Source organism: Anastrepha obliqua, chromosome 2 (assembly GCF_027943255.1).
Source record: "Anastrepha obliqua isolate idAnaObli1 chromosome 2, idAnaObli1_1.0, whole genome shotgun sequence".
In the NCBI taxonomy this organism is placed as follows: Eukaryota; Metazoa; Arthropoda; class Insecta; order Diptera; family Tephritidae; genus Anastrepha; species Anastrepha obliqua.
Window position 1 is genome coordinate 5,161,597 of NC_072893.1, and position 27,371 is coordinate 5,188,967.

Here is a 27,371-nt window from a genome sequence, read left to right on the forward strand (position 1 = left end):
TACAGATATCGTGTCGGGCAGTGTGTGAGAACGCTCATTAGGCCGAAGCCAAGATGATTGGCGAAACGAAAATAAATAGATAACTCGTTTTTCTGCGAGGCCCCCTCAGGCGCGAGACCGTCGGCGGTGGCCGACGTCGCCGACGCCTAGCGCCGCCACTGTCCCCATCTTTATTATATTAATATCCGCAACACAATGACCTGCGGATGAGAAACGAGTAAATTTGTTTGAAACGCGTATTGAGTGCGTTGTTGGTGATGCCATTTTTTTTAATCGATCCGTAAACCACATTATCGATCCGCATACTGCTTTATCCGACGTTTATTATGATACCGAATACTGTCGGATCGAGTATAACTCCCTCCGCAACCATCCGGCGGATACCATAATAGGGGTGATTTACTGTAGCGCACCACGCGGACGCGTCGGCGCCAACAAGATCTGCGTTAAATTTCGGCAACACTACAGTCTTATTATTTGTTGTTTCAGATGGCGCTGATTTTAATGCTTTAACAAGTTCGATTAAATTTTTGTTTTGCATTTCCATTAACACTTGCCATGGATCATTTGGCATATTCGGTAGCGAGCCCGATCCCACTTCTGATATTGCAGCATCACTTATATTGTTGGTGGTTGACATTGTTTTAGCGCAGCGAGTTTCGTTTGCAGACAGATCCCGAATACAACTGAACTGCCTTTGTTCATCAGTGTTGGGACTTTTTTTTCGTTTAGTGGTAGAATTTAAAAAAAATAGTGGTAGATTTATGAAAAAAGTGGTAGATTTAGGGTAAAACTTAAATATGCTTTATTTATTTAATAACAAACATAAATATAATATTTCACATACGATTTCGTAAAAAAAATTTGTACTTCAGTTTTTTAAAGCTATTATAACCACACAAATATAAAAAACGTATGCTTTTGGAACAAAATTTCCATCTATATGCTTGAAGCTATTGCAAAAACGTATTAAGTTTCTGGAAGGAATATATATTTCTTGACCATCACACATCTCTTTAGCAAATATAAGGTTATTTATTGTGTTTGTTTTCAAGCGATTTCTTCGGTTTTTATAATTTTCACGATTGAAAACAAACGTTCGGCTGCTGCGCTACTATGTGGCAAACTGCCAAATTGCACATGTACTTACTTAAATTGCTAAACATAAACTCACTATAAATATTTTCCTCCTTGCTTAAAGCTTTCCATCCTCGAACGATATCCTCTTCGAATATATCTTTAGTTTTTTCTTTGCTGAAAACAATGAAAGATCTCCATTCATTGTTTAATATTTCTTCCGAAAATCCGAGAAATGGAAATTCCTTAAACAAGGGTAAAATAGTTGGCATATCGCCTTTTTGAATTTTTAAAGGGTTAAAATATTCAAGTAATTTTAATCTTTCGCTTTTAAAGTCAAACCTTTTTAATAATTCGTCACATAGGCATAAATAATACTTAAGTAGATCGTTTTTGACTATTTTATGTATTTGTTGCAGCATCACTTATATTGTTGTTGGTTGACATTGTTTTAGCGCAGCGAGTTTCGTTTGCATACAGATCCCGAATACTACTGAACTGCCTGCGTTCATCTAATTATCTTGTGCTTACCGAACCACGCTCGGCGATAGCTGTCGCCTCGCTAACACGGGACTTTACCAAGCTACAAAACAAGGCGACCAATCACGACGCATAAATTGGCTGATGCAATATCAGGCCATGGCTATGTTCAGAAACGCATTATAATGCACAGTACTTGCAGCGCTGGCAGCACTGTCAATGTGACAAATCATGCATTTGATAGATTTGTTGAAAAATTGCAAATAGATTTGTTGCATTTATGAACGCGCTGTGCAGTAAAATGGAATTCTTACTAAGTTTGGTCATGGACGATGTATGTGAGGAAAAAACCGATGGTCTTTTATTAAATTTAAGAAAAAAAAACCGTGTAAAGCTTAAAAGAAGGACATATCTTGTCAAAAGTTTAATATCAAAAGTTTAATATCTTTTTTTTATTCGCTTATATGTTATGAGTAAATTAGAAAATTTTCGCTGGGCGATGTTTCTATCTATTTTTAAATCTTTATTAACTTTTTTTACTTCATCTACGACCTTAGCCCAGAGCACGCTCTTTTTCCTCCTTTCCGATGTGAACTCGTTCTCCATGCTCAGTCGGACTCTGAGCAGTAATTTTATCTCCGATGTACTAAAGTAATCACTAAAACCAAGAAAAGTATAATAAAATAAAGTTTAAACATCGTATTTTTCATCAATTTTTGTATTAAAAGCTAAAATAAATAATTAAATACCCACTTTTCATCAGACATTGTACTAGCGTATTTATTGGCAGTGTGAAAATTTTTGCTGCAAATAATGCACGACTTTTGATACAAAAATGACGTTTAAGAACGCGTTGCATTTGCAGTACTGCCATATTTGCATTTTTGAGCGCACTGCTCACTCTGAAATGGTATGTTGCGCATTATAATGCATTGTTGAACATACCCCATACTACAGTTGCGATTCTGATGAAATACCCAAAGACGCACAAATACACATTTAATGCGTTTCTCTTACACGCATTTCTAGCACGCGCCACCACGTCGCCAACCCATTCAAACTACTTATGCTTCGACATGTATTATTTTCGTTGTATTTGCGCCGTGCTTCGCCCATGGAGCATTTTGTGATAGTTTTGATTTTTAGAATTTCTTGAGTCTGTTTAAATCTTGGGCAGTCTTTGTCTGACGATGCATGATCGCTGCAACAGTTTGCACATTGTTTACGTGTACAGTCGGATGGAGAGTGGGGTGGAAGATTGCAGCCTTCGCATGTAGCAGTATTGGTGCAGCGTGTTTTTGAGTGGCCTAGTAGTTGGCAGTTTTTGCAGCGCATAGGTGTTGGATAGTAAGGGGAGACCTTAACTTTATACCAAGATATGTCAATGACTTTGGGTAGGTGGTAGAGGTCAAAAGATAAGACAATTTTGCCAGTAGGAACAACTTTGCCCTCAGTCATGCGGGTAAATTTATATATACTAGTTACACCTTGGCTTTTTAGTTCCTTACTCCTCGCTTACCTCGTTTAGGCAAGGCGCATAGATGACTCCCTTTATTGTATTTAAATTGTCTTAGTATTTTACTGTGACTGGAAAAAGATTAGCAATCGTTTTTAATTTTAAGAATTTCTCTGCTATTTTTGAGTTGCGCGTCAGTGTAAGTAGGGAACCGTCTTTGAGTGGTTTGATGTTTTCAATTTGGGTTGATATTGCGTCTATTGCTTTTTTTATTACGAAAGGACTGAACTACAAAACATGGGGTTGATGTAATTTAAAACACTCAGCAAGTCTTCCTTTTTGTCCTTCGATATTACAGGAGTTGTCGTAATTTTATCTATTTCATTGAGTATTATAGAACTTACTCCACATTTTACTATATTAACCCTCTAACCGTTTTTTTTAAATAACGATTTAAAATGCATACGAATTTCATTTTCCGGTGAATTTAGCACTCTGAATAATGTTGTAATACTGCAGATAAATAAAATTCCCGAAATGAGGAAATTAGAGAGGAAAAAAGTTTGACCGTCTGTAGACGGTCAAAACGGTTTGAAACAAAACAAATCAAATATGAAATCTGGTAAGCAATGTATTTTAATAATTCAATTAAAGTTAAAATATACTACATTGCAATGGTTTAAAATACAAATCATATTAAAAGATTATTAATGAAAGTTATTTCGAGTGGAATTCCTTGAAACAATTTTTGTTAGGCGTCAAACATAAGTTTATCTCACATTTAGAGCAATATATTTGAGCATCGGACTGTTTGCAATATTTCCATCTCCTTTTTCCTGATTTATCAAACATAGCGGAAATGTGTCCAGTGTTATCAAATCTGATGTCATCTATAGGTCTGACACATCTTTTCCCCTGGATTGTAGTTGGCTGACAGGAGGTTGTTGATGGTCTCCCTACTTTCTTTGGAAGCGAAAAAGAACAAAGGCCACAAGCGATTTTCTCGCGGAAGTCTGGAAGATTAATTTTATCGCTTGGATTGACGCGATGGTAGAGTATACATATATGCATTTGTTACGGCCATATCGAGGAAATGGTAAAATATTCAGTTCATTGGGTTGCGTGTCTTAAGTCGGATGTGGTATCGTCCCATCAGTCCATCCATCAAATCCACCCCTCCCATGTGGGTATTGTACTCTTTTATTATTTGCGGGCAGTCTATTTCGATATACAATTTTTGTTTACGATCGTAACGTGGTAATTTCGTTGAGACTGCTGTGGGGTTGGTCTTCAAAAACGGCATCACCCCTACATATGTTGATGCAAGTCGAACTGCTCTGTTATCCTTCCATGTCACTGTTGAAATGTCCACACCATATGCTAATATTCTTCGACTTTCTCACTTGGCAACTTTGAGTTTGGAATTCGATTAGAGCGAATAGTTCCCAAAGAAAAAATTCCTTTTGCACGCAGATAAACTAAAAGAGGCAGTGAGGTATAAAAATTGTCAAAATACAAAATGTGGTTTTGAAATTCAGGGATCGATTGGCTTAGGCGAACTACTACGTTTGCTGTGGGATCGAGGTCCGGTTCTCCTGGAAAAACAGTGTTATCGCCCACTCCGATAAATACTTCAAACCATATCCAGAAGTGTCGCATAAAACAAACAATTTTATACCCCACTTGTGTGGCTTATTCGGCATATATTGAGGTAGATGAAGCTTAGTTTTAGTTGCACACATTTGTTCGTCAACACAAAGGCGTGCTGTTTTTGGCAGGAGAGTACCGATAGGGCAATATGGGAATGAAATGAAATCATCAGGTTGAAAGTCAGGGTCAGAAATATCGTCGTCACTATCGAAGCCATCATCGTTGAGTTGCTCATCAACTGACATCATATATGCTTCTATCTCCTCATCCGACATCGTAGACAACTTACATTTTCTCATTTTGTCCATTACTTGAAAAAATACGTTACAAAATAGCCGATATATAAATGAAAGTCATATTTGGTATGAATATGTAAAATTTCGCATTAGCCGTTATGACCGTCTACAGACGGTCATCAGAAAATGCTAGAATAATACTTATAACCTTCGGCTTACTCAAAAGAACATGATAAATTATCAAAATATATATTATTTTAAGCTTATCATAAAATTTTAAAGCATCAGCATAAGTAAAAATTGCAATTTCTTTCGAATCGTAACTTCACCAGTTTTCAAAATAATTTAGTTCACTTATCACACTGACATGCGGCACTCCACTAGCGTGTGCGCTCAAAATAGAGATAAAACTGAGATTGTTAGCTTCACTTTATAAAAAGCATACTCACAACAGTGCGGAGTAACGGTTTTTTATTCTAAGATAATATTTAAGGCGTAGTTGTTGCCAAAAAATTATTGACCGTCTACAGACGGTCTAAACGGTTAGAGGGTTAAGTATTTTAAATGACTGGCCCTGCAAACCAACTATCTGCTATTTACACTGCTAAATTGTGGGTATCGTTCACTTGTGAAGTTGTGAGCTTTATAGTAATTAGTAATTTTATGTTCTACGCCGTGCACTTGCTGCCTACTTCCAGTCTATACGTGTGATGCTTTTATTCGCTCGCACTAACAGAAATTTCTCATATACTGCTGTGCTGCTCTAATTGACATTCAAGTTGTGAATAATGTAGGTAACATGTAGTGAACAAAACCTTCTGAACTCATGAATGTTGTTGTTAACATGTAGTGAACAGAGTTTCATACACTAGTGAATTTCGTTGTTAACACATAGTTAACAGAATCTCTTCGACTGGGTAATTTTGTAGGTAATACTTACGGATCCTATATACAATAATCCTTCAAAATTACTGATACAAATGGTTATTTATTGCATATTATTTATTTAATGAATAATTTTAATATTTATTTAGTTAATTTTTAGTTTCTAAAGAAAATTAATACAATATATAATAATTTAATGAGAAATGTATTTTTGTTTTTGCATTAGTTTAAAATTGAAAGTTAATTCAAGAGAGCATTAGTATTTAAATGTTATTTATTTTCCCAAAAGAAAACTTTGCGTTTTAGTTTTTATGTACATAATTTAGTATAATATTTACATTCTAAAATTAGGTTTTGGTGTTAGAAAATGAACATGAATTAAAGTAATTTAACATAGTAAAATTAGCTTTAGAAATATTTTAGTTTTGGTTGTTATTTTGATTATTCATTTTTTGTTTTTGTTTCCTAACGACTTGCTTATGTCTGTTGTGGCTCATTAGTAGCGCTTTCCGAATTTCTGCGATGACTTCGCTTTTCGGGGTACCATTAAATGTATCTGTTGGATATACATAAAAAACATGTTATATATATAAAAAAAATTATAAACGAAAAAATGTAAATACCGAAAATAATTTCCAGACTTTCGAGTCCCAAAAGCGCCGATTTATTGACTAGAAAAGATAAAATTAAGTTATTATTTTCCTCATAATTTTTTTCTTTTCCCAATAAATTAGACAACGTTCTTTTACTCATTTTTCTAACTACGATACTTAACAAATACGTCCGCTGCGTGTAAGTGTGTGTGTATTGATGTGTTCTGTAAGAAAAATTAAACACAAATTTCAATAATAAGAAAAAATACATATGTACATATGTGAAAGATATAATATCAGACTAATAACGCACAATTGAAAAATTACAAAATACTTACTGAATCTGCCCTGCTAGCTTTGCTGGATGCTGGTAAATGTTGTATGTTGGTAAATGTTGCACGTCTCCCTTTTAATTAAATCGCTTACGAGCTACAAGTTAAGGTTAAAAAAGATTTATTAGTTTAATAATATAGATTATTTACATATACATATGTAGATATACAAAACTTTTCACAAATTGCTTATATGTATGTATATGTATGCATATTTCTTATACATAAATGGAAATTGTATGCACGTTCTATTGGGGTGTACTGTTTCATGGTATAAATTTCCTTCGACTGACGCTTCCAACGCGGTATGTCATTAGCTGATCTGAAATTACAGTAAAAAGTTATAGGGTTACTCAATGGGTCAGTTTAATATGGCCAACCCTGTATGTAAATATTTAAACAGTTGTTGATTTAGTTGTATTTTGTACGGGAATATCCCCAAATCCAAACGAATGATACGTCGTAGAGTGGTCCGAGGGATGTCCAACTGAGCAGAACGACGATTACCTGACGTTCGCGGCGATGACTCGATACTGGCTCGTACGGCCGCGATATTTTCGTTAGATCGTCTTGGCCGCTTTTTATTTGGACGTCGGGTATTAGCCACAGTGCCGGAAGACAAAAATCTTTTGTGCATTTGCTTGATTGCGTTCTTTGACGGCGCACTTTTCACTTTATTTTTTTTTCTCCACGCACGTTGCGTTTTTACAATCGAGAAGGAATTTTGAATGTACAGCTGAACAATTTCAGCGCGTTCTATTGGGGTGTACTGTTTCATGGTATAAATCTCCTTCGACTGACGCTTCCAACGCGGTATGTCAATAGCTGATCTGAAATTACAGTAAAAAGTTATAGGGTTACTCAATGGGTCAGTTTAATATGGCCAACCCTGTACATATATGTGGGTCCTTTTATCTGTTTTATTATTAACAAATAGTTGTACAAATAAAAGAATTTGATTTGAATTTGAATTTGATTGATTACTTGAAAAAAAGAAAATATGCTAGCGGCTTAAAATTTGTATCTACACGGCTGCGCGTCTGTCTGCTACTCCCGTCTTCTTTCACAACACGTCGCGCTTGTCTATATTCAGTGTTGTCATCAGTGTTGCCAGAACATTTTCAGAAATAAAGCTAGATGGATAAAAAAAAAAGCTAAAAAAAGCTAAAAAAAAATCGAAAAAAGGCTAAAAAAAAAGCTAAAAGTACAACGCCATTTTTACGTTTTATTCGTTATTTTCATTGTAAAAAAAAACAATACTTAGCATAACTATTTTACACATGTAGTGAAACATTAAATTTAATTTGTACTTCAATTTCATAAAAGTATATATTGTATATACACTGATGCTTTGCATCATATAAATATAAAGCTACGAAACATTGCAATTTGTATTTCATAAAATTTTTCATAAAAAACAATCTTAGCATAACTATTTTACACATGTAGTGAAACATTAAATTTAATTTGTACTTCAATTTCATAAAAGTATATATTGTATATACACTGATGCTTTGCATCATATAAATATAAAGCTACGAAACATTGCAATTTGTATTTCATAAAATTTTTCATAAAAAACAATCTTAGCATAACTATTTTACACATGTAGTGAAACATTAAATTTAATTTGTACTTCAATTTCATAAAAGTATATATTGTATATACACTGATGCTTTGCATCATATATGTAAATATAAAGCTACGAAACATTGCAATTTGTACTTCATAAAATTATTTCCACTTCCAGTTAACAAAATAAAAAATGCGCCTTTTACTAACTGCCCAACCTAATATAAACGCACGAACATAAACGACGTTTTTTGCTCTAACCGATATAAACACAAGTTTTCTTGATAAAAATATGTGTGTATATGTCAAACCCTGGTGTCACGCAGAACCAAAATTGGAAATCAAATTAGGTTTTTACGCACGCAAATTAATTTATGTTACTTTCATACAACTTGTATGTACATGAGACAATTTTTGACAAAAAGTTACCGCAATGCGTTTATATTAGATTGGGCTGTAAAAGTCTTATTATATTTCTATGTCAAAATTTTCTTCATCATCCGAGGAATAAGAATAAATACTGGAATTGTTCATGAGACTAATGAGATCTTTTGTTATGACAAAGTCATGACAGCACTTCTTTTCTTTTTTTAGTCCATACCTTATACATAAAATTGCATTTAACATTGTAGTACTAGTCCTATTTCGCACCTTAGTTTTTACATTATTCATCGTACTAAAAATACGCTCAACCTCCGCATTGCTCAGCGGCAGAACCAAAAATTCAAAAACAAAATTAGAAAGACTGGCAAAAGGATTTTCCCCGAACGCATTCTTATACTCCCGAACCTGTGTCCAAAATGCAACTGTGGAATCTATGCCTTCCCATTCGATTAGATGCAATTTCTTCCATTGCATTTCTATGTTACTTATCTCGTCAGATGTATATCTACATTTTTCTTGTTTGAAACTATCAAATATGTTTGTTTTTACAGCGCTCAGTGCTTTTTCCATAGAAAAGAAATTAATATTTTTCAAAGTGTCGATATTACTTGGCAAACGTTGGCGTAATTGCTCTATTAGTTTAATAAGAAAACTACGGCAGTTATCTCGTATATTTTTTTCTGTATCTATATCATTAATGTTTGTTTTCATAAACTCCTCAAAGGAGTAATGGAAACAAGGAAGAGGAATTAATAACGGCAACAACGGAGAAGACAATGGGTCAAAAGTTTCTGAGGAGTAAGTAACAAGTGAGCAAAGATTTGAAAGTAGATACTTTAAGTCACTGAACATCTTGAGGGGGTCTACAGAATTGCTTTCAAAAAGCTTATTCACCATTTGAACTTCTTTTAATATAGGGCCAAGGAACATTAAATAAGCTAAATTTTCGTCAGAGAACAGATTTGCCAACAGCTTCGCTTTATGACAGCATTCCACTGTTGCAGCAATACCAAAGTGCGTTTTCAATTCCAACCATTGACTGGTTACTCTTTTAACGGCAACTTCGATAGACAGCCATCTAGTAGAGCAGGCTCTAACCATTTGTAAAGGTTCTAGCCCATCATTTATGGCAGCATACAACATGGAATAGCTATTTTGTCTACTTGCGGATTTAGAAAACCAGTTATATGTTTCTGATATCAAAAATTCAATTTTATTGGGAAGTAATTTCGAAGCAGACGAAACAGCCAATTGGATCGAATGGCAAACACATGGAACTAAAACAATATTAGGTTGATGTTGCTTTAATAAAGAAATCACGCCTCGGTTTCTGCCTACCATAACACTAGCATTATCTGTTCCTAAGCCCCTTAAGTTTTTAATATCTAACCCAAACTCACTCAATGTTTTTAAGATTGAATCTACTAATCCTTTTGCCGTGCAATCCTCGATAACTGATAGTGTAAGAAATGTATTAACAATTGATTTGCTGGTAGCGCTATAATATCTTATCACTATTCCGAGGTACTTTTTAACGCTTATATCTGTCGATTCATCAATAATTAAGCTGTATGGATTGCTACCGATATCAGAAAGTAACCGATTTTTAAAATATGGACATAGCACATTTCGAATTAAAGCACTACATTTTGATCGAGCCAGTTTTATTCCTGTAGCTATTGAACTGTCGTGAAACGAGTTTCTTTGAATCGTAGATAAATGATCTACGGAACAGATAGCTGTGTGTGAAGCGACGTAAAGTGCGTTAGCTAATTCGGCTCGCTTTGTATCATAAATAATACCAACAGCTTTAAAAGAAATTGTTGCCTGCTTTCCTCTTAAAAATGGACCTGCTGTTGCTTTGTGTTTTTTCGTATTTGCATGCGCTATCAAAGTGCATAATTTTGGTGTCAATTTACAGCCGCAAAACTTACACAATATTTTGTCATCATATTCAGATATCCAATCTTTAAACCTTTTATCGCTGAACCAAGCTTTTCTCACTTGTTGGGTATATCTGCGCCACAAAAAAACGTCATTTAATATAAAAAACAATAAAAGCGGCATGTGAATATAATACCTTTTGGTCTTTCTGCGCGGTGATTCCTCATCCGAATAGCTGCACGAACTTTCACTCTCGGATGTTTGTAAATCAATTCTTTGGGAACACCTGTTTAATACACAACTATTTATTTCACAATAGTTACTTCAGGGCTGCATGTTAACGTTAAATTTATCAATAAACGAAAATAAATTAGATTTTCGTTGCTTTTATTGATAATATTTACGTTAAACGGCAAACTCTTAGAATTTTCTTGAAAGTATGCAATACATTTGTGCATACAAACATACATAGGTATGTATGTACGCACTTACCTTTTAGTATTTTTCGGTTCAACTTCATTCAAATTGTCCTCTTCACTCGAAGATGTCTCAATTGGAGCCGGCACAGCTTTTTTAAAATATCTAATAGGTATAATAACATAAATTTAACAATTTTTACCTTTAAATGCACAATTTTAACTTACCTTTCCATATTTCTGCAAATTTTACTCGATGCAACAACGCGGCGCGAATCGTTAGGAATGTTCGAAAATTATTTTGCATTTATACATGGAAATGTTGGCGGTGAAAAGAACAGTGCAATAATCGATTGTTCGTGCTGCCATTCAGTGTTAAGCGGACACACACTATACATACTTTGTGGAGACTAGATTAACAATTTTTATACTATCGAATTTTATTAATCTTAGAAAAAAGCTAAAAAAAGCTAAAAAAAATTCGAAAAAAGGCTAAAAAAAAGTTAGAAGCTAAATTACATTTTTTCCGGCTAAACGAAAACAAAAAAAGCTAAATCTAGCTTGAAAAAAGCTAAAATGGCAACACTGGTTGTCATTCTCATTGTCGTTGTCGCTGTAGTTGTCGCTTTCGCTTGTGGGCTTTATATTGGGGTTGCCGCCTATTTCAGGGTTTCTCCAATCCCACATATATGTATATCACAATTTTATTCTTATCCTACAAACGTGCATACATTTTTTCCACCACAAATTGAAATGTATAATGCAAACAATTGGCTTCTTAAACTATGGCATATGCACATCTTTCTGGTTTGGATTAATCGCACTGATCCTGTGACACATTTCTTGGCCACACAATCATATCAATTCACTGCACAGTGTATAAACAAAAGCTATGACCAACCGCACTGGTCATGCCTTTCCATATATTCATTTTCACTTTCCATATCTTCCATTTCACATTCACTGATTTAATACTAACCGAGTCAGATGCAGATCCCTTTTAAATTTCGTGATTGTATTGTTTTTATATTGCTGTATATAGTATCGCCGTTTATATTGATGTATATAGTTTAAAAAAGATGTTATTAATACAAAATGGAAAAGATTAAATTAGAGGTTTTATACATATTTCATGCACCAACCGTGCATATTTACATACAGTGTATGGAATGCAAAGTATTATATGTATGTAAATTAATTACATTTATTTTGAGAAATGTAAAAAAAATTATTTTTTCGGAGCAAGCTCCTTGTTATTTATTCACTTGTCAAATTAAGACTAACTGTTACAGAGTTACTTAAAGCTATTTTAACTTATCCATCACCTCATTCACCTGCCGTGCCACGTGATCGTGTTCCCGGAATTTCATGTATTGCCGTTCACACGGTTTGTAGCAAACATAGCGTCAGCAAAAAGGTTTTAGAACGGAAGCGCGTGCAGCGAATGAACTTTCAGCGTAAGCGGTGTTAACTCCTCCCTTCTTAAGAACGATTGTCCTCGATCGTCTTATTTAAAAATAGGGTAGGTCATGTAACCGAAGATTTGAATAACTAATAGTGGCTCCGAGTTGGCTATTGATTGGGTTGATTGGTGCAGCTGGGAGATTCGCTGACGCGCTGGTCTTTAGATCGACTATTGTGAGTGGTGCATTTGGTACTTCTTGAATGATAACCTTTGACTTGGGTTTTATCCAGAATTTAAAGGTTATTACGATTGCTGTTAGGATGATTGCTAGTCCTAGCATTGTGCTCTTGTTTACTGCTGAATCTGTTTTTAACAGTTTTATTCTTTTTGTGTTGTTAATTTGCAACTCGTTGAGGGCTTCTAATGACAAAATGCTGATGCGTTCTTTTTCTAACGGTGTTGGCTGTATAATCGCTGGTTCTGCTATTAGTGTTGGCATTTCCATATTGGTGAATGTTTCGTTGTTGATACTTAGTGATGTGTTGTGGAATTTAATTAGGTATGTACCCACAATTGATCTCTGCTCTCTTTCCGTTTTTACTGTTCCATTGAAATCATTTAGTAGAATTATTCCGGGTTGTATCTCTTCTATAGTCGGTATGTGTTGATTGTTGCTTATCGTACAAAGTGAATTTTGACTACTTATTAATTGAGGGATGCAGGTACTATTACTAATGTTAATTACTTTGCTTCTTTCACAAATTTTTATTCCATTGTATTTCGTACATTTATCTTTAATACCATATATATCATTTTTATCTTTTAAAATTTCTTCAAAATCAAGTTTGATAATTTCTTTGTTTCTCTTAACTGATCTTATTATAATATTCTTATAAGTAATGCTACTCGTTAGTGGTATTTTTACCAAGTACAAAATTCTTGATTCTTTACTTATTATATTAACTTTTGCATATTCTAATGCTTCTTCAATTGATGCGAATGGCATTCTTTCTTCTTTTAATTTCATAATCGCTATTTCAATTTCTCTTTTATTCAATAATATTGTATTAATGATTCCAATTTTTGCCCATTGAATGGCATACTTTATATTTATTAATTCTTCTTTGATAATTCTTATTCTACTTTCAAGATTCAATGTTATTTCACTTATTACATAATTATCTTTCCTTATCGAGTTTAGTAACTGATTTCCTAGCTTGGTTAAATTCTTCTTGTTTTCCTGAGAATTCTCTAATTGATCTTACTATATCCGGTATTTTATCGAGTTCGCCTAAATTGTTACGGTGTTCCGGATTTATTATTTGATCTGTTCCTACTAAGTCACTGTTCGTATTCCTTATCGCGTTATTCACAATGTTCGTAATTAATTCACTCAGTCTTGGTATGTTGATAGCATTGTTAGGATTAGGAGGGATTGGTGCATTAAGGATAGGAGGTCTAATTAAATTATTTGGGTTACTCATTTTGCTTTATAATGTAGTTAATATGTAAACTTGAAAAATGTCTTTTATTTTATCTGTTATTTTATTTAGCAAAAGCACTTCTTAAAATTTATTTTCTTCCTTAATTTCTTGTATAATCAAAAATTTCCTTTTAAATGTTTTATTTGCTTTTCATTATTTTCTTTAGATTTTAAAACTTTTCCTTACTGGTTTTAAAATTAGAAGGAATTTTTTCCTCTTTTTTTTTTTAAATTTTTCTTCACTAATATTTTTCACTTTATCTTCCACAATTTCTGGTTTTCTTATTTCTAAATTAATTTCAAATAGTTACCGCCGTTGCCTACACAAAGTCTGTAGGGGGTCCTTTTTGCCTATTTCAGCTACTGGGGGTCTATCAGTACTCCTTCTCGCGAGGTTGTCTGCGAACTGGTCTACAGACGTGGTTGTAACTTGTCCTTTTACAGGAGTTCTTCGTGGTGTTCAGGGCTTCGGGTTGTCCTTGTGCGGCGGGCTTCTTTAGGCCGACTTAAGCACTGGTGACGACGGGATTTTTACTTTTTATGCTGCGGGCTACTTTAGGCCGACTTAGGCATCGGTGAATACTCGATTTTATTTTGCGTGTGGCGGGCTAATTAGGCCGACTTAAACACTGTTATTAACTTTTGACCAAAATCACAAAAAAAAACCGTTATCCTTTTGCCCTTACCACGTTGGGCGCCAATTAATTACATTTATTTTGAGAAATGTAAAAAAAATTATTTTTTCGGAGCAAGCTCCTTGTTATTTATTCACTTGTCAAATTAAGACTAACTGTTACAGAGTTACTTAAAGCTATTTTAACTTATCCATCACCTCATTCACCTGCCGTGCCACGTGATCGTGTTCCCGGAATTTCATGTATTGCCGTTCACACGGTTTGTAGCAAACATAGCGTCAGCAAAAAGGTTTTAGAACGGAAGCGCGTGCAGCGAATGAACTTTCAGCGTAAGCGGTGTTAACTTGTACATGCATAAGAATTTTACTTCGCATTATATATGTACATAGTACATATATTGCATATTTAATTCATATACACTACGCAGCGGACTAAGGGAATATTAAAATAGGGAGTTAAATAATTTTTTTTTAGACATATTGAAAATATTTGTTGCCCATAGCTATGAGAACACATATGTATGTATTTTTTTTTTTTTTGTTTTTTTTTTTTATCTCACAACTGGGCTTCACACATGTTTTATTTTTACCCAGATTTTGATGTTGTGGTTTCGAAGTTAATAACAAAGAGTTTCTAGTATTACTGGGCCAATTAAACAAATTATTACATTCAAGGGTATCATAGCCACTATACCTTAACATAGTACACAAAGTTGTTTTACCACTACCCTGCGGTGCGTATATAACTGTGTTAAATTTTCTCATATTTATAAACCGTTCAGCATCCTGGCCCGTTACATTATGATATTTTAAGGAGTAGTCTACATTTACTATCCTATGCAATCTGTATTGTTTATCAAAACACCGCCAACAAGAGTGTTTTATTTCACCAATAGTGGTAGCATCCTTTCATATGGTAAATCATTGCTACCGTTTTAGTTTCCAACCTTAGATTTTCTTTTTCCGTTAAATTAAATCCAAGCACTAAGTGTGCCAACGCGTTATCATCACTATCACACGCAAATATAATTTCATTATTTTCATCTGATACTTTTACAATTTTACTTTTTTGTTGCAGATTTAGAAGTTTGGCAGATATTACTTCTACCGATTCTCCTTTCACTACTTTTGACAGTTGCGCAACTATTGCAGCTACTGTGTCTTCATTACTAATCAAGTTTCTAGCATGGCCTTTGAGCTTTGTCTTTATTAGACTTATAGCTGCTGCTTCATGTGTGCCTTTAAGGGAATCTACTAGATTCAGCGCATCTATGAAACTTTGTAGGTTTTCGGCCTTTCCATCAAACTCAGGTATGAGTGATGAGGCTAGCTTAAGGAATTCCACAATTGTTTGTGCCATTGCTATTGTTGTTTCGCTTTCTTCAAGTGTATCAATGTCGCTTTCCGCTTTACCCTCTACTTCAATTATTGGTTTTGATTCGTCCAAATTTTGGAATTGATTTGGGTCAAACTCAATTTGATAGTAGGGATTTGTTGGTATTTGTAAGGTAATTTTGTGTCTTACACTTACATTTTCCAATCTTGTTTGTAATGAGCGTAATATTTTAAGACATTGATCTACATGTAAACTTGATATCTTGTATTTGTAAGAGGATGCTAATTGACTGATATTGTTATATTCAGCTACTAGAATGGTTGTATGGTGGATTAGCGTATTTAACTTATTGTTGTATCTTTGTTAATACATTTATAAGATTTTTCAAATTTTTCCTTAATTGAATTAATTTGTTTTGCTAATTCTTTCCATTCCATCACTCTTAGCGATACAACTTTACCAAAACTATTGTTGACAGCAATGAATTAATATATTTTGAATTTGGAAAAAAAAATTAAATCAGTAAAATGAATTTTAGACTTTATCTAAGTCGTTTGCACGGCTTAGATATCGTTTTTTTAAAGTACGTTTGTATATTAAGTAAATTTTGATTAATAAATTTGCTGCCGAAATTGCTACTATTAAAGCAAGAAGAACAATTTGAATGTCTAAATGATTGGTTGTATCGACAACTGATATAACATTCAGCACATTGGCTGTGTTATCCTAAACTTTGGAAGTTTTTCCTCCCATTTTTAAAATATCTATTTGTCTTCTTTAAAAATTTTTTTTTTTGTTTTAGTTATGGATTTGTCATTTCGTTTCTTCTATATATATATATATACAATTTATTAATCCCTTTTTTTTTGTTTTTCAATCAATTTTTTTTCATTACTTATATTTGCTGTTTTTACAAATATATTTTTACTTTAAAAAAAATTTTTGTGTTATTGTTTTATTCACTTGCAGGTGAATTTACAATGTTTCCTGCCTATATTTTGTACAGCCTTCCGACATGTATTCTAATCGGGCGAGTTCTCGCTCAATTTTACAATGTATTTTTTTTTTATTATAATAATATATGAAAATTAAAATATATTGGTGTGCGCACTTGGGAACGCTGTCGGTCCTCGGTGGTGTCCTTGTCCTTGGCCTAGCTTGTAACGCTAGGCGGTGCCGGTGCTGGTCGCACAGGCTGCTGTGCAATGTTTGCACGTGTAGTTGCAGAATGGGCTGTCCAGCGGTCCCTCGCAGTCATCCGGGCACTGTCGCTTGTATTCTGGGATAGCTGTTGGTTGGTAATGGAGGTATTATTTTCTTTTTCAAATTTTTAATCTGGTGGTAGGTGATAGATGGATTTTTGTTTTTATTTATCAATTGCACTAGTTGTGCTTCGTGAAACGAGCGCTTTTCATGCATGGAAACAGAATCGTTCCATGCTGGCGGGTTGGCTTGATTGCTCAACTCTTTGCTGAGACGGTCAATTTCCGACCTCAGTTTTTGTTTTATTCCGCCGCGCTTTTTTTGTTTCTTATTCCTATCCATCTACACTCTACTCACTCAGATACTAATTTTGACATCCACAGCTATCCCTCCATCGCCGTCGTCTGTCGCTGACTGGCGTCCCCGTTTTTTTTTTTTTTTTTGTGTGTTGTTGTTGTTGTAGCTGTTGTTGTCCACTTTGCTTCACACCTCCCACTACGACTTTGGGTACTTTAAGTATTTTGGCCAAATCATTTGGTTGAAATTTAATTTTGTTGTATGTTGACGCGCGAACGTTTTAAACGAAAACTAAAAACTTGTCACGGTCGCCATGTAGGAAGAAAGGTGGTTCGTTATCTTTAAACACGTTTGCTCTTTGTGTTTTAATATGGAACTGAATCCAATCTTTTATTTCAAAAATTACTTAGGCTAAATACATGCTGCTTATACATAGAGTTCTGCCGCTGAGAGCAGCGACAGAACGGGAGAGCGTAGTATGCATGTATGTATGTATGTTATTGTATATACATGCAGAAGGCATATATATAATGCGCTGGGACTGAACGGTCGAAGCGTCAAAGTGCTTGCACTGCAGATCCCACGCTGCAGGCCAGTCCGCATAAGTGACGGATCATATTGCTGCACTTATATATTTGATTGTATAAACATAGCAACAAAGTGTCGCTATGTTGTGAGTATGGCATATGACCACTTGATGTATTGTATACTCTACAATACTGTGGGCATATGCTTATTAGGCATACAACATACTACAATATGTATAACCCATCAAAAATGACAGCAGGGTATTGTGGGTATTATTGGGAAAAATTGAGTGAATGTGGTGGTAAAATTGGAAAAACTGGTGAACGTTGGTTTGCAGGGGGGTTTCTTCGAGTGAAGTTTTGTATTCTACAGAGCTGAAATGATTTTTTGTATAGCGGAGCCACTTTACGGCGGACCAAATAAATTTTTCGCCATCAACATTAACTTTTCTCCAATTTATTTTTGTTTTTAGCATCGAGCCCAAAGTTGTAAAATTTGTTTTCCATTTCAATCACATCAAATGTGTTTTTGTTACCAACAGACAAAACAAATTGGTACCAATCACATGAATGATGGATTTTCATTGTAGTTTTCTTTTTCTTTCGCTCAATAAGGGCGTGAGCGACATCACACTCCATATGAGTATGGCCTGCTTCCAATAACTTATGTTCAATCATTTTAATATTATCATTATTCTCGAGGAATGCTATTGTTAAAATACTTAATTGATTTTTAAACACTTCCAATTCGACAAAATAAAAGGCCACCACGTTTTATTTATTTCATCAATTTCTTTATTTTAATATTTTTGTCTACTACTTCGACCCGTCACCGCCGAAAATCATATACCAATTGAACGCGTCTTAACCGACAAAATCAAATTCAAGCAAAAGAAAAAGAACATAAGTCCCGCTATAATTCATATATATGTATATATAAAGAGTCTTAGGAATTAGGCATTTATGTAATAAAATCAAAGCCTACTATGTATTAATACAAGCTATCTCGTTTTAACCAAAGCAATTAGTCTTGTTCATTTTGCATGTCACTGCAACAAACACACATATACATATGTGTATATATCACATGAATTTATATTATACTAGCGGACCCGACAGACGTTGTCCTGTACACACGTCTTTAATTCGGAAATTTCAAACGTTATTATTAAGCTACAACAATCTGGACCGTTTTGATGAAAATTATTATTAAAAAATTATTACAATATCTTACGTCATTACATATACGTGTATCACAATTCGACCAATCGATAGCGTGTGAGTATGTGTATCCATATTAGTGAAATGTAATGTCTACGCTGTGTTAGGAAAAAGATGTGTTTATTGTCACACTCCACTGACAAAATCCGTGAAATAAATAATAGCAGTCACTATATGTATTTGATTATAGACATGGATATTTCTGAGAGTTACGGAAAATTTTAAGCCAATGAAACGACTGATTACAGACACGAATATTAGCCGTGGAATGTGGCAATAGCAGCTTCGTAAATAAAAATTTCAACATTTTTTAATTCAAGGTGAAAAAGATTTCACTAAAACTATTTTATTTATAACATATATTTTTTAATTTACAAAAACTTAATTTATCGTAATGCGATTGGATGTACAATATTTTTGGTTAAGCCTTGAGGTGTATAAATAAACAAATTCGATGGTTTTCCAACTCTAGAACACGCAACATATAATTGGCCGTGAGAAAAACACGGATTTTCTAAATCTAAGCCACAAATTGTCATTGTTTGGCCTTGTGACTTATTTATAGTCATAGCATATGCCAAGCAGATTGGAAATTGTAAACGTTTGAATGGTATAGGTGAATCTGAAGGAATCATTGGGATCCGTGGTAGAAGTACAACTTCATCTTGGAATTTTCCACTTAAAATAGTGGCTTCGAGAATGTTGCCCATGATTTTTTTTACAACTAATCGCGTGCCATTACACAATTTTGGGGCATTTAAATTTCGAAGCAAAATTATAGGTGAGCCAATTTTCAGCCGCAAATTATGCGGTGGCATTCCGGATAAATCTAGTGAATTTAGAAACTCTACAGGATAGTTGACAACTTCGTCAGGATCAACAACCGTGTCAATCGATTTAAATATAATTTCATCACCAGGCAATGACTGTTGTATTTTAAAGTTGATGGCGTCAACATCTAAATTTTTTGCGGCTAAAATAGCTCGCTCTCGCAGCCATACATGATTAGTATAATTATGTTTCAAATCTGGAAAGATACTTTCTATTAACTCATCTTTGGTAGCCACCATGTTGCAAAAATTCTCTGGTAGTCGAATATATTGTGTATCTTCATACAATGGAATTTTACCGTTGCCAATGTTTAACAATTGTTCAGCGAATCCTGATGCTAATGGATCATTCTGAAGTTGAACGCGCATATTAAGAGTAAGGCATAATTTAGTGACACTTCGCCATAAATAAGATTCTTTCAAACATGCGTTTATTTGGTCTGCATATGTCGCACGTGGAATGACTGGTAGTGTTTGTCTGAAATCACCAGACAGCAGAAGTAGAGCACCACCGAAAAGCCGAGCATTATTTCTGATATCTTTCAGAGACCTGTCGAGAGCTTCGAGTGAATGCTTGTGGGCCATTGTACATTCATCCCAGATAATAATTTTGCATTTTCTCAAAACTTCAGCCATGCCTGAATGCTTCTTTATGTTACATATTGCTTCAGGATTTGTATGAACATTCAAAGGTAATTTTAGTGCTGAATGGGCAGTCCGTCCACCATCAAGTAACGTTGCTGCAATACCTGATGAAGCAACGGCCAACGCAATATGATTTTGTGATCGAATGCGCGCAAGTATCAGTGAGATGAGAAATGTTTTACCAGTGCCACCTGGTGCGTCCAAAAAAAAGAAACCACCTTGTTGTGCTGTAATTGATACGTCAATTTCATCATATACATTTCGTTGTTCAGCAGTAAGCAATTGTTCATTATTAGCAACAAAAGTAGCCAAAGAAGTTTTATCGAACTGGTGTTCACGTTGAACATCGCTATTGATGATATCTACCGCTGGGCGGTTCGGCGCTGGCATTCCGAAATGGATGAGCGGCATGTTCGAAATAAGAATACAAATATCCTCAATCATTATTAATGATTCGTTGTATATTTCAGCGGAGAATTCAATATTAAGATTTTGATTAGCAATTCTAGTCCGATGCAAAATATCTTCACTCATTGAATCTTTATATTTGTTCCACAGAGCAGATGCGTCAGACGGAAAACACGTTGTTAATATTATTGAAAATAATTGCCGGATTCGTTGTGGAGATGAGCTCAGTGCTGCATCTGCAAGTGTGAGGTCCCAATGGTTATCATCCTCCAATAAATGTAACTCTCTACACGCATCGAAGAAAGTGTCGTACAAAATACCATTGACTTTTCGCAAATATTGGAAGGACGTTGGTCCAGGAATGTTAACCAGTAATAAACGCAAAAAAAAACATTCGCGTTGCTTCGGATGAACTGTATATAATCGACCTAACGTATTTGTCATAAATAAGTCAGCGAATCCTGAGACTGGAGTGCCTCGTTTCCGCGGTTCCCAATTTTTTGATTGTTTATTCCATATAAAAAATTTAGGAACATCAGCGTATATTAATGTCCTTGCGAATTGACCAACAACATCTTGTCGACTACAAAGTTTAAAAAATTCAGTAAGAGTTGTTTTTGGAGCCGTTAAAGCCTGTTGTAGTGCAGTCTCTTCTGTGAAGTAAACACGTTGTCCGTTTTCAAGATGCACAGACAAATGTATCACAGCAGGATCCCTTTCATGGATAGGAAACGTAAAAATGCGCCAAATAGCTTCGTTGCTACTTATGTATCGACCCATTTGATAACGTGTTATTTCGTCATTGTCGTTTATATTTTGAACAGCAAATATAGCTTTATCACTACCTTTGTGAACATACTTACAAATGTATTTGATCGACTTCACTGAACTGCATAGTTCGACGTTAATGTGCGCTTTGTAGGTTTTGCACAGCAATGGTGAATATGGGACTACCCAGCGATTATCAATATCTACTATTACACCATTTGACAGACGTAATTCATATGATTGACCACCATTGTCTACGTCTCTACGTCGGTAAGATGGATAGCCATCAATATTAGTGATAGTATCAGTTTCACATGGTTTTGGAAAACGCTTTGTACATTTTCCATTATCCATACATGGTGACATTATGTTTAGAGTACCACATGGACCATGGATCATATTAGTAGTAACAATGTCAAACAATTCTTGATCAATGTTCGGATCTGGAATTTCCGCTGAAATAATTTTGTCAATTTCTTCTGGGCGTATTTTATCCACCAACCAAATTAAAATATGCGCACGAGGTAAGCCTCGTTTTTGCCATTCAACCGAGTAAAGCCAACAACGTGTTTCACCAAATACCGAGTGATGAGTAATTAAATTCATCAAAGATTTTAATTTTTGTTTAAAAACACGTGCAGTGACATCATGACGGTGCATCGATGTTTGACCTGGCAACAGCAAATTTTTAATTTCATCCCAGTTTGGATTACACGTAAATGTAATAAAAAGATCTGGTCGGCCGTATGCACGTACGTAGGTCATGGCATCTTGAATGTATTCCTGCATATGGCGCGGACTACCAATGTATGATGACGGGAGAATATATGCGGTCCCGATATTGTTGATGTTATTCGTTGCATCTACGTTACCGATTACGGCGTCACGCAAATGAATGTACTCCTCAGCACGAAGTTTTACTTGATTAAATTTTATGTATCGTAATCTCTCACTTTCGATTTTTACATACATATCGACAATGTATTGATGAAATAGCTGTCTGCATCGGAGAATGTTATTGTCTTCATTAGCACGAATCATTAGTCGATATGCGTAAAAGTTCATAGCACTAACTTTCTAGTTCAGTTCTTCACCTGCAAATAAATATATTTATGAGATAAACAGAAATTATGGATTTAGAAAAAAAAAAAATTGTTAGATAATCTATGAATTGTACCTGTAGTTGGATTCCTTTGTTTAATATTGATATAATATCCATCTTCTCCTTCCCAAAATATCAATGGATACTGCAAAGCATCGTAAGAACGATGATTGTCTTGAATTATTTGCACCGTATCATCTCTGCGTTGTATGCGAATGTCTCGCCGTTCACATGGGTCACCAGCCATAACAACTGCAACTTCATTAATAGTTGGAACATTATATGTACCTGCGTGTTCGCCATAGGGCACTTTGTCTGCTTTAATGACAATGACGTACTTGTCGTTTTGCAGTCTGTTAGAAAGAGTCTTGAACAATCGTATCAATTGGTTATGATTTTGCAAAAACGTTTGTAAAATATCCACAATTTCTCGTTCTTCCATCTGCTCTATATGGTTGTAAACACAGCGTGTATGTGATTGTTGCTCCTCATCGCCCATAAAGTAAATTTGTAGAAATTTTGGATCGGCATCAGGCATTGGAAGCAATGAACTAATTTGGTGGTATACCTGACCTTGAATCTTGAATGTAGATTCAAAATTACAACCATCTTCATTATGGACGATTTTTGTTGCTCCAAATGATGTCATTTGAAAGCATGAATTAAATTTACGAATTTTCCGCAAAAACAATTTCGATTGAGATGTGGTTCCGGCTAAAAGTATTTTTAAAGGTTCTGGTGGTGGATTTAGCGATGGCAGTGAAATTTTTCCAGACGCACAACATAAACCAACCGATTCACCTTTGTACTTAAAAGCATGACAATATTTACACTCTTTGTCCATACTACCTATCGTGATTAGTGCATGTGACGAATAGTCTATTTTAGGATCATATTCAAACGCGAGACGACTAAGTGATGCTCGTGTCAATGTTCGATTTTCGAGCACTTGCCGATTTTGATGTTCTCTCTGTGCGTCGGTCAGTCGTTGACGTGCCTCTCGTTGTCTTAATGTATTAGCTCTGAATTTTCATTTGCTCGTGAACATGCAACTTGATCTCTGGAATTTACATTATCCGTCAAGAGTTCTTCAACTGATCTATTTAATCGACGATCATGGACCAATTGCGCATTCCGACTACGTCGACCAATATTTTTCGCTCTTCCACGAAGACGTGGCATTTTTCTGTAAAAGAAAAATACTATAAAATAATGCACAACGAATATAAAAATAATGTAAAAAATTCATTATGAAATTAATGAGCTACTATCTGCGTCATTAATTTCTGACTGTTTCGAAATTAAGTGAAAAATAAAAATCCATCTAAATACAATCTGTATCATTAAATGTAGATGAATAAAAAAAACTTCTTTAAAGAAATGAATATATAAGTAAAAAAGCATATAATAAAATATTCATTATTATAAAATCTATAGCGATGAAAAATCTGTCCACATAAAAATCCGTGTGAATCAAGAGGCAAATATTGAAAGTAAATTAATAAAAATCCCTTTAATCAAACAATTAAATAAAAGTATAATTTTATGGATAACACAAAGAAGCTCCATATGTTGTCTATGAAATTTAACTTTTATTGAATTTATTAATTTTATGGATTTTTATTTATTCACTTGTAAGGTTTGTCTCTTTATTTGCACGGATTTTTATTTGGACGAATTTTTAATCGACACAGATTCTAAATTTCTAATATTTCATTTTATGCTTTTTTACTCATATTCATAAATTTTTTCTATTTTTTTATTCATTTCTATCATTTTATTTTTCACTAAGTCTTCTAACAGTTAGAAATTAATGACGCGTATAAAACACAAATAAATTTATAGGTTAGAGTGGTAATTAATCAACGCACGTGTAAATTTCATAAAAAAATTCATAAGAAATATACTCACTTCGATTCTGCACTAAAGTCGCAAAATGTATTGTTTTTTATGCACACTTCAAAACTTTTTTAACAATTAGTAACTGTTGATTTAATATTTGATTCAGCACGATGTTTAAATAACGCAATAATAACAAAATATTTCTCTCAATTCGATCGCAGCGCCAACTGTCGGGACAGACTGAAATTGAAATAAAGTATTATTTAATATTTAACGCTGCGATGATAGCGCAGTCTATCGGATCCAATGTGAAACATTCCAAAATTAACAACTACTTATTATTAAAAAATTAATTAAAAAAACATTTTCCAGGAGACCAAATTGTGAATCTAAACCATTCTCGAATCCCATTGAACACACACAAAAAATTTCATCAAAATCGGTTCAGTCGTTTAGGAGGAGTTCAGTGACAAACACACGAACATAAGAAATATATATATAAAGATTAATATACATATAAGCGTAAGGAAACTTACATTAGGTTGTGCCATCACAATAAAGCGATGTTTGTTACAGTGACTTCAACAGCTATAAACATTGAGAATTCATTTCTTAGAATTCTTATTTTGGCCAACACAGGGATCACTATAAAATATAACTGTGTCGACATTCTTATCTGTTAATGACGCACTCAAGTGGTCAAATATGCATAAAGAGATCTCGTTAGCTCCACGCTGTAGTATTCCTTCATGCCACATATAGCAAAAAGCTTTGTTTGTTTCACAATCATAGATAGTTAGGTTATAAGTATTCAACTGCCTTTTGAAGTAGCAAACTGAAGTCGTCAAATAAGGAGTTGGCAATACTTACTGTAAATCAAATGTATACGTTTTAATATTTTTGTGGGCTTTAGCTATACCTTTGTCGAAATTCTTAGCCTTGAAAGCTATTTCTGCATCTCAGGAAAGCTTTTAATGTGCTGTTTTACGGCATCGATTTGGAACTCATTAAGCTTATTTTTCGGCACTGATTTACCTCTATTGTCGGCCAACGGGAAGTTTGGATAATTTATTTTTTTTTTTCAATCGCCATTCTTAAAAAACTGTTCGTTTCATAAAAGCATCTTAAAAAACATCCTTTGCAAACATTTACCTTGTCATTGTCAACATTTACAAAATAGTAGTTAGAAATGCGCCGATTTTTGGTTTTGATTGAAGACGAGACTTTTCGCGTTAATTTTTCGCCAGGTTGTAAATAACGTCAGCTCGTTTCTATTGTTCTTTTCGCAATGTCCTCTTAGTCCAACTGTCCAAAATTTTTTAGCTTTAGTTTATTTCAAGTATATTCACTTATGTAAGTTAAGTTTTTATATTAAAACACTTTTTTTTATTATATTTTTTTTACATTTAGTCTAGTTAAGTTTTTATATTAAAACACACTTTGTTTTTACATCTGTATTTACTCCCGACCACGACTTATCGTCGTCAATCCACAAATCAAATAACTAACTTCTTATTCTACGCTGCCACCTTGAATACCCTTTGTCTGTCTATGTTGTTGTTGTTGTCATATGCATTGATCCCGCATGCCCGGTGATACTGTTATTGGGATGCATTGTTAGCGAATGCCACTGTTAGGTTGCTGTTAAGCAATGCTCTTAGTCTGCGTACCGTAAAGGTATTTGCTGTTTTTCATTGCTACTGATGATCACGTTAGGATCCCATAACTGAACATATTACGGCGTGATGATTACACTGTGCGACAATTTTGGGGTAAAATAAATTTTTAACAAGATTTGTCTTCATAAAAATAATTTTTTTATACTCTGCTTTAAATTTTTTTTTTAAATATCTAAAAACTCTGTAGGTAAAAATATTAAATAGATTAAGTAAAAAGAATATAGACTTGAATTCTTATAATTTTTTTTTTTATTAAAATAAAGAATTTTTACGTACTAAAACCTTAGAGACAAGCTCTTTTCGACAATGATTGAATTTCAACATCATCATTATCAGAGTAATCAGATTCATCAGTAAAGAATTCCATGCCTGTCTCTTCTTCTTCTACCTCATATTCTTTTTCCTCCTGGTTACTCCATTTTCCTTCATTTTCTTCCTGGTCGTATTGAAAAATATGTTTACTCCACCAACATATTTCGGCTAGTATGGCACCTGGAGCTCGTTTTCCTCGGTATCTTGACTCAAATGGCATCGCAGTTTGATGGTAGCGCTCTCCTTGCTCATCTGATTCTGTCGACAATTGTTGACTAAAATAGTCCAAATGTTGGTGAAGAAAGTGAATTTTTAGCGACATATGGACCCCAATTTTGGAAAAAGCATCTAGCATTCGTCGCACAGATTCTTTGTAATTTGGAGAACGATGTTTGCCTAAAAGTCCAACTATTATTTCTCTTAACGATTCCCACGCAACGATTTCATTGTTTATTAGGACCCTGTTAAAGTCTTCAGACTTTACGAATTTGCGAATGTCAGGGCCATTTAAAACGCCTGAAAGAAATTAAAAAAAATATGAAAAAATATATATACAAATAAATGATAAATATGTGTGCATCTGGAAATAAATGTATCTCAGAATCTCACCATTTTTCAATTTTGCATCACTGATCTTCGGAAAAATGTCACGTAGGCAGGAAAACCCCTCATCCCTTTTAGCAACAACCATCAGGAAATAATTTTTTTGGATGA

At 34.2% G+C, this 27,371-nt stretch overlaps 2 protein-coding genes across 3 annotated transcripts; both read right to left on the reverse strand.

The window, feature by feature from the left end:
- Positions 1-8,404: 8,404 nt before the first annotated feature.
- LOC129239694 (uncharacterized) lies at positions 8,405-11,272 on the reverse strand. 2 transcript variants are annotated; one of them, XM_054875421.1, is made up of 4 exons: positions 11,194-11,272; positions 11,042-11,131; positions 10,746-10,835; positions 8,405-10,682 (listed from the first exon to the last, which is right to left on the reverse strand). In XM_054875421.1, the coding sequence occupies exons 1-4, from the start codon at positions 11,199-11,201 to the stop codon at positions 8,750-8,752; spliced, it is 2,121 nt and encodes a 706-aa protein (XP_054731396.1). In that variant the 5' UTR covers positions 11,202-11,272; the 3' UTR covers positions 8,405-8,749. The 2 variants fall into 2 exon arrangements, with proteins under 2 accessions (XP_054731396.1, XP_054731395.1); XM_054875420.1 differs by having other exon boundaries at positions 8,405-10,835.
- Positions 11,273-14,907: 3,635 nt separating this feature from the next.
- On the reverse strand, positions 14,908-22,694 carry LOC129236959 (uncharacterized). The gene is made up of 3 exons (XM_054871293.1): positions 19,814-22,694; positions 15,590-16,134; positions 14,908-14,919 (listed from the first exon to the last, which is right to left on the reverse strand). Exons 1-3 carry the CDS (start codon positions 22,692-22,694, stop codon positions 14,908-14,910), a joined length of 3,438 nt encoding a protein of 1,145 aa, XP_054727268.1.
- Between the last annotated feature and the right edge of the window lie 4,677 nt (positions 22,695-27,371).

Bases quoted from the DNA above. Each gene is read 5' to 3' on its own strand.
- LOC129239694 (XM_054875420.1), bottom strand. The intron at 10,836-11,041 runs GTAAGTGCGTAC...TGTATTAAACAG, and splicing joins GAACCGAAAAATACTAAAAG to GTGTTCCCAAAGAATTGATT.
- LOC129236959 (XM_054871293.1), bottom strand. From the start codon at position 22,694: ATGTATGTAAAAATCGAAAGTGAGAGATTACGATACATAAAATTTAAT. The intron at 16,135-19,813 runs GTAATGGCACGC...CAACCATTCTAG, and splicing joins TTTAAATGCCCCAAAATTGT to TAGCTGAATATAACAATATC.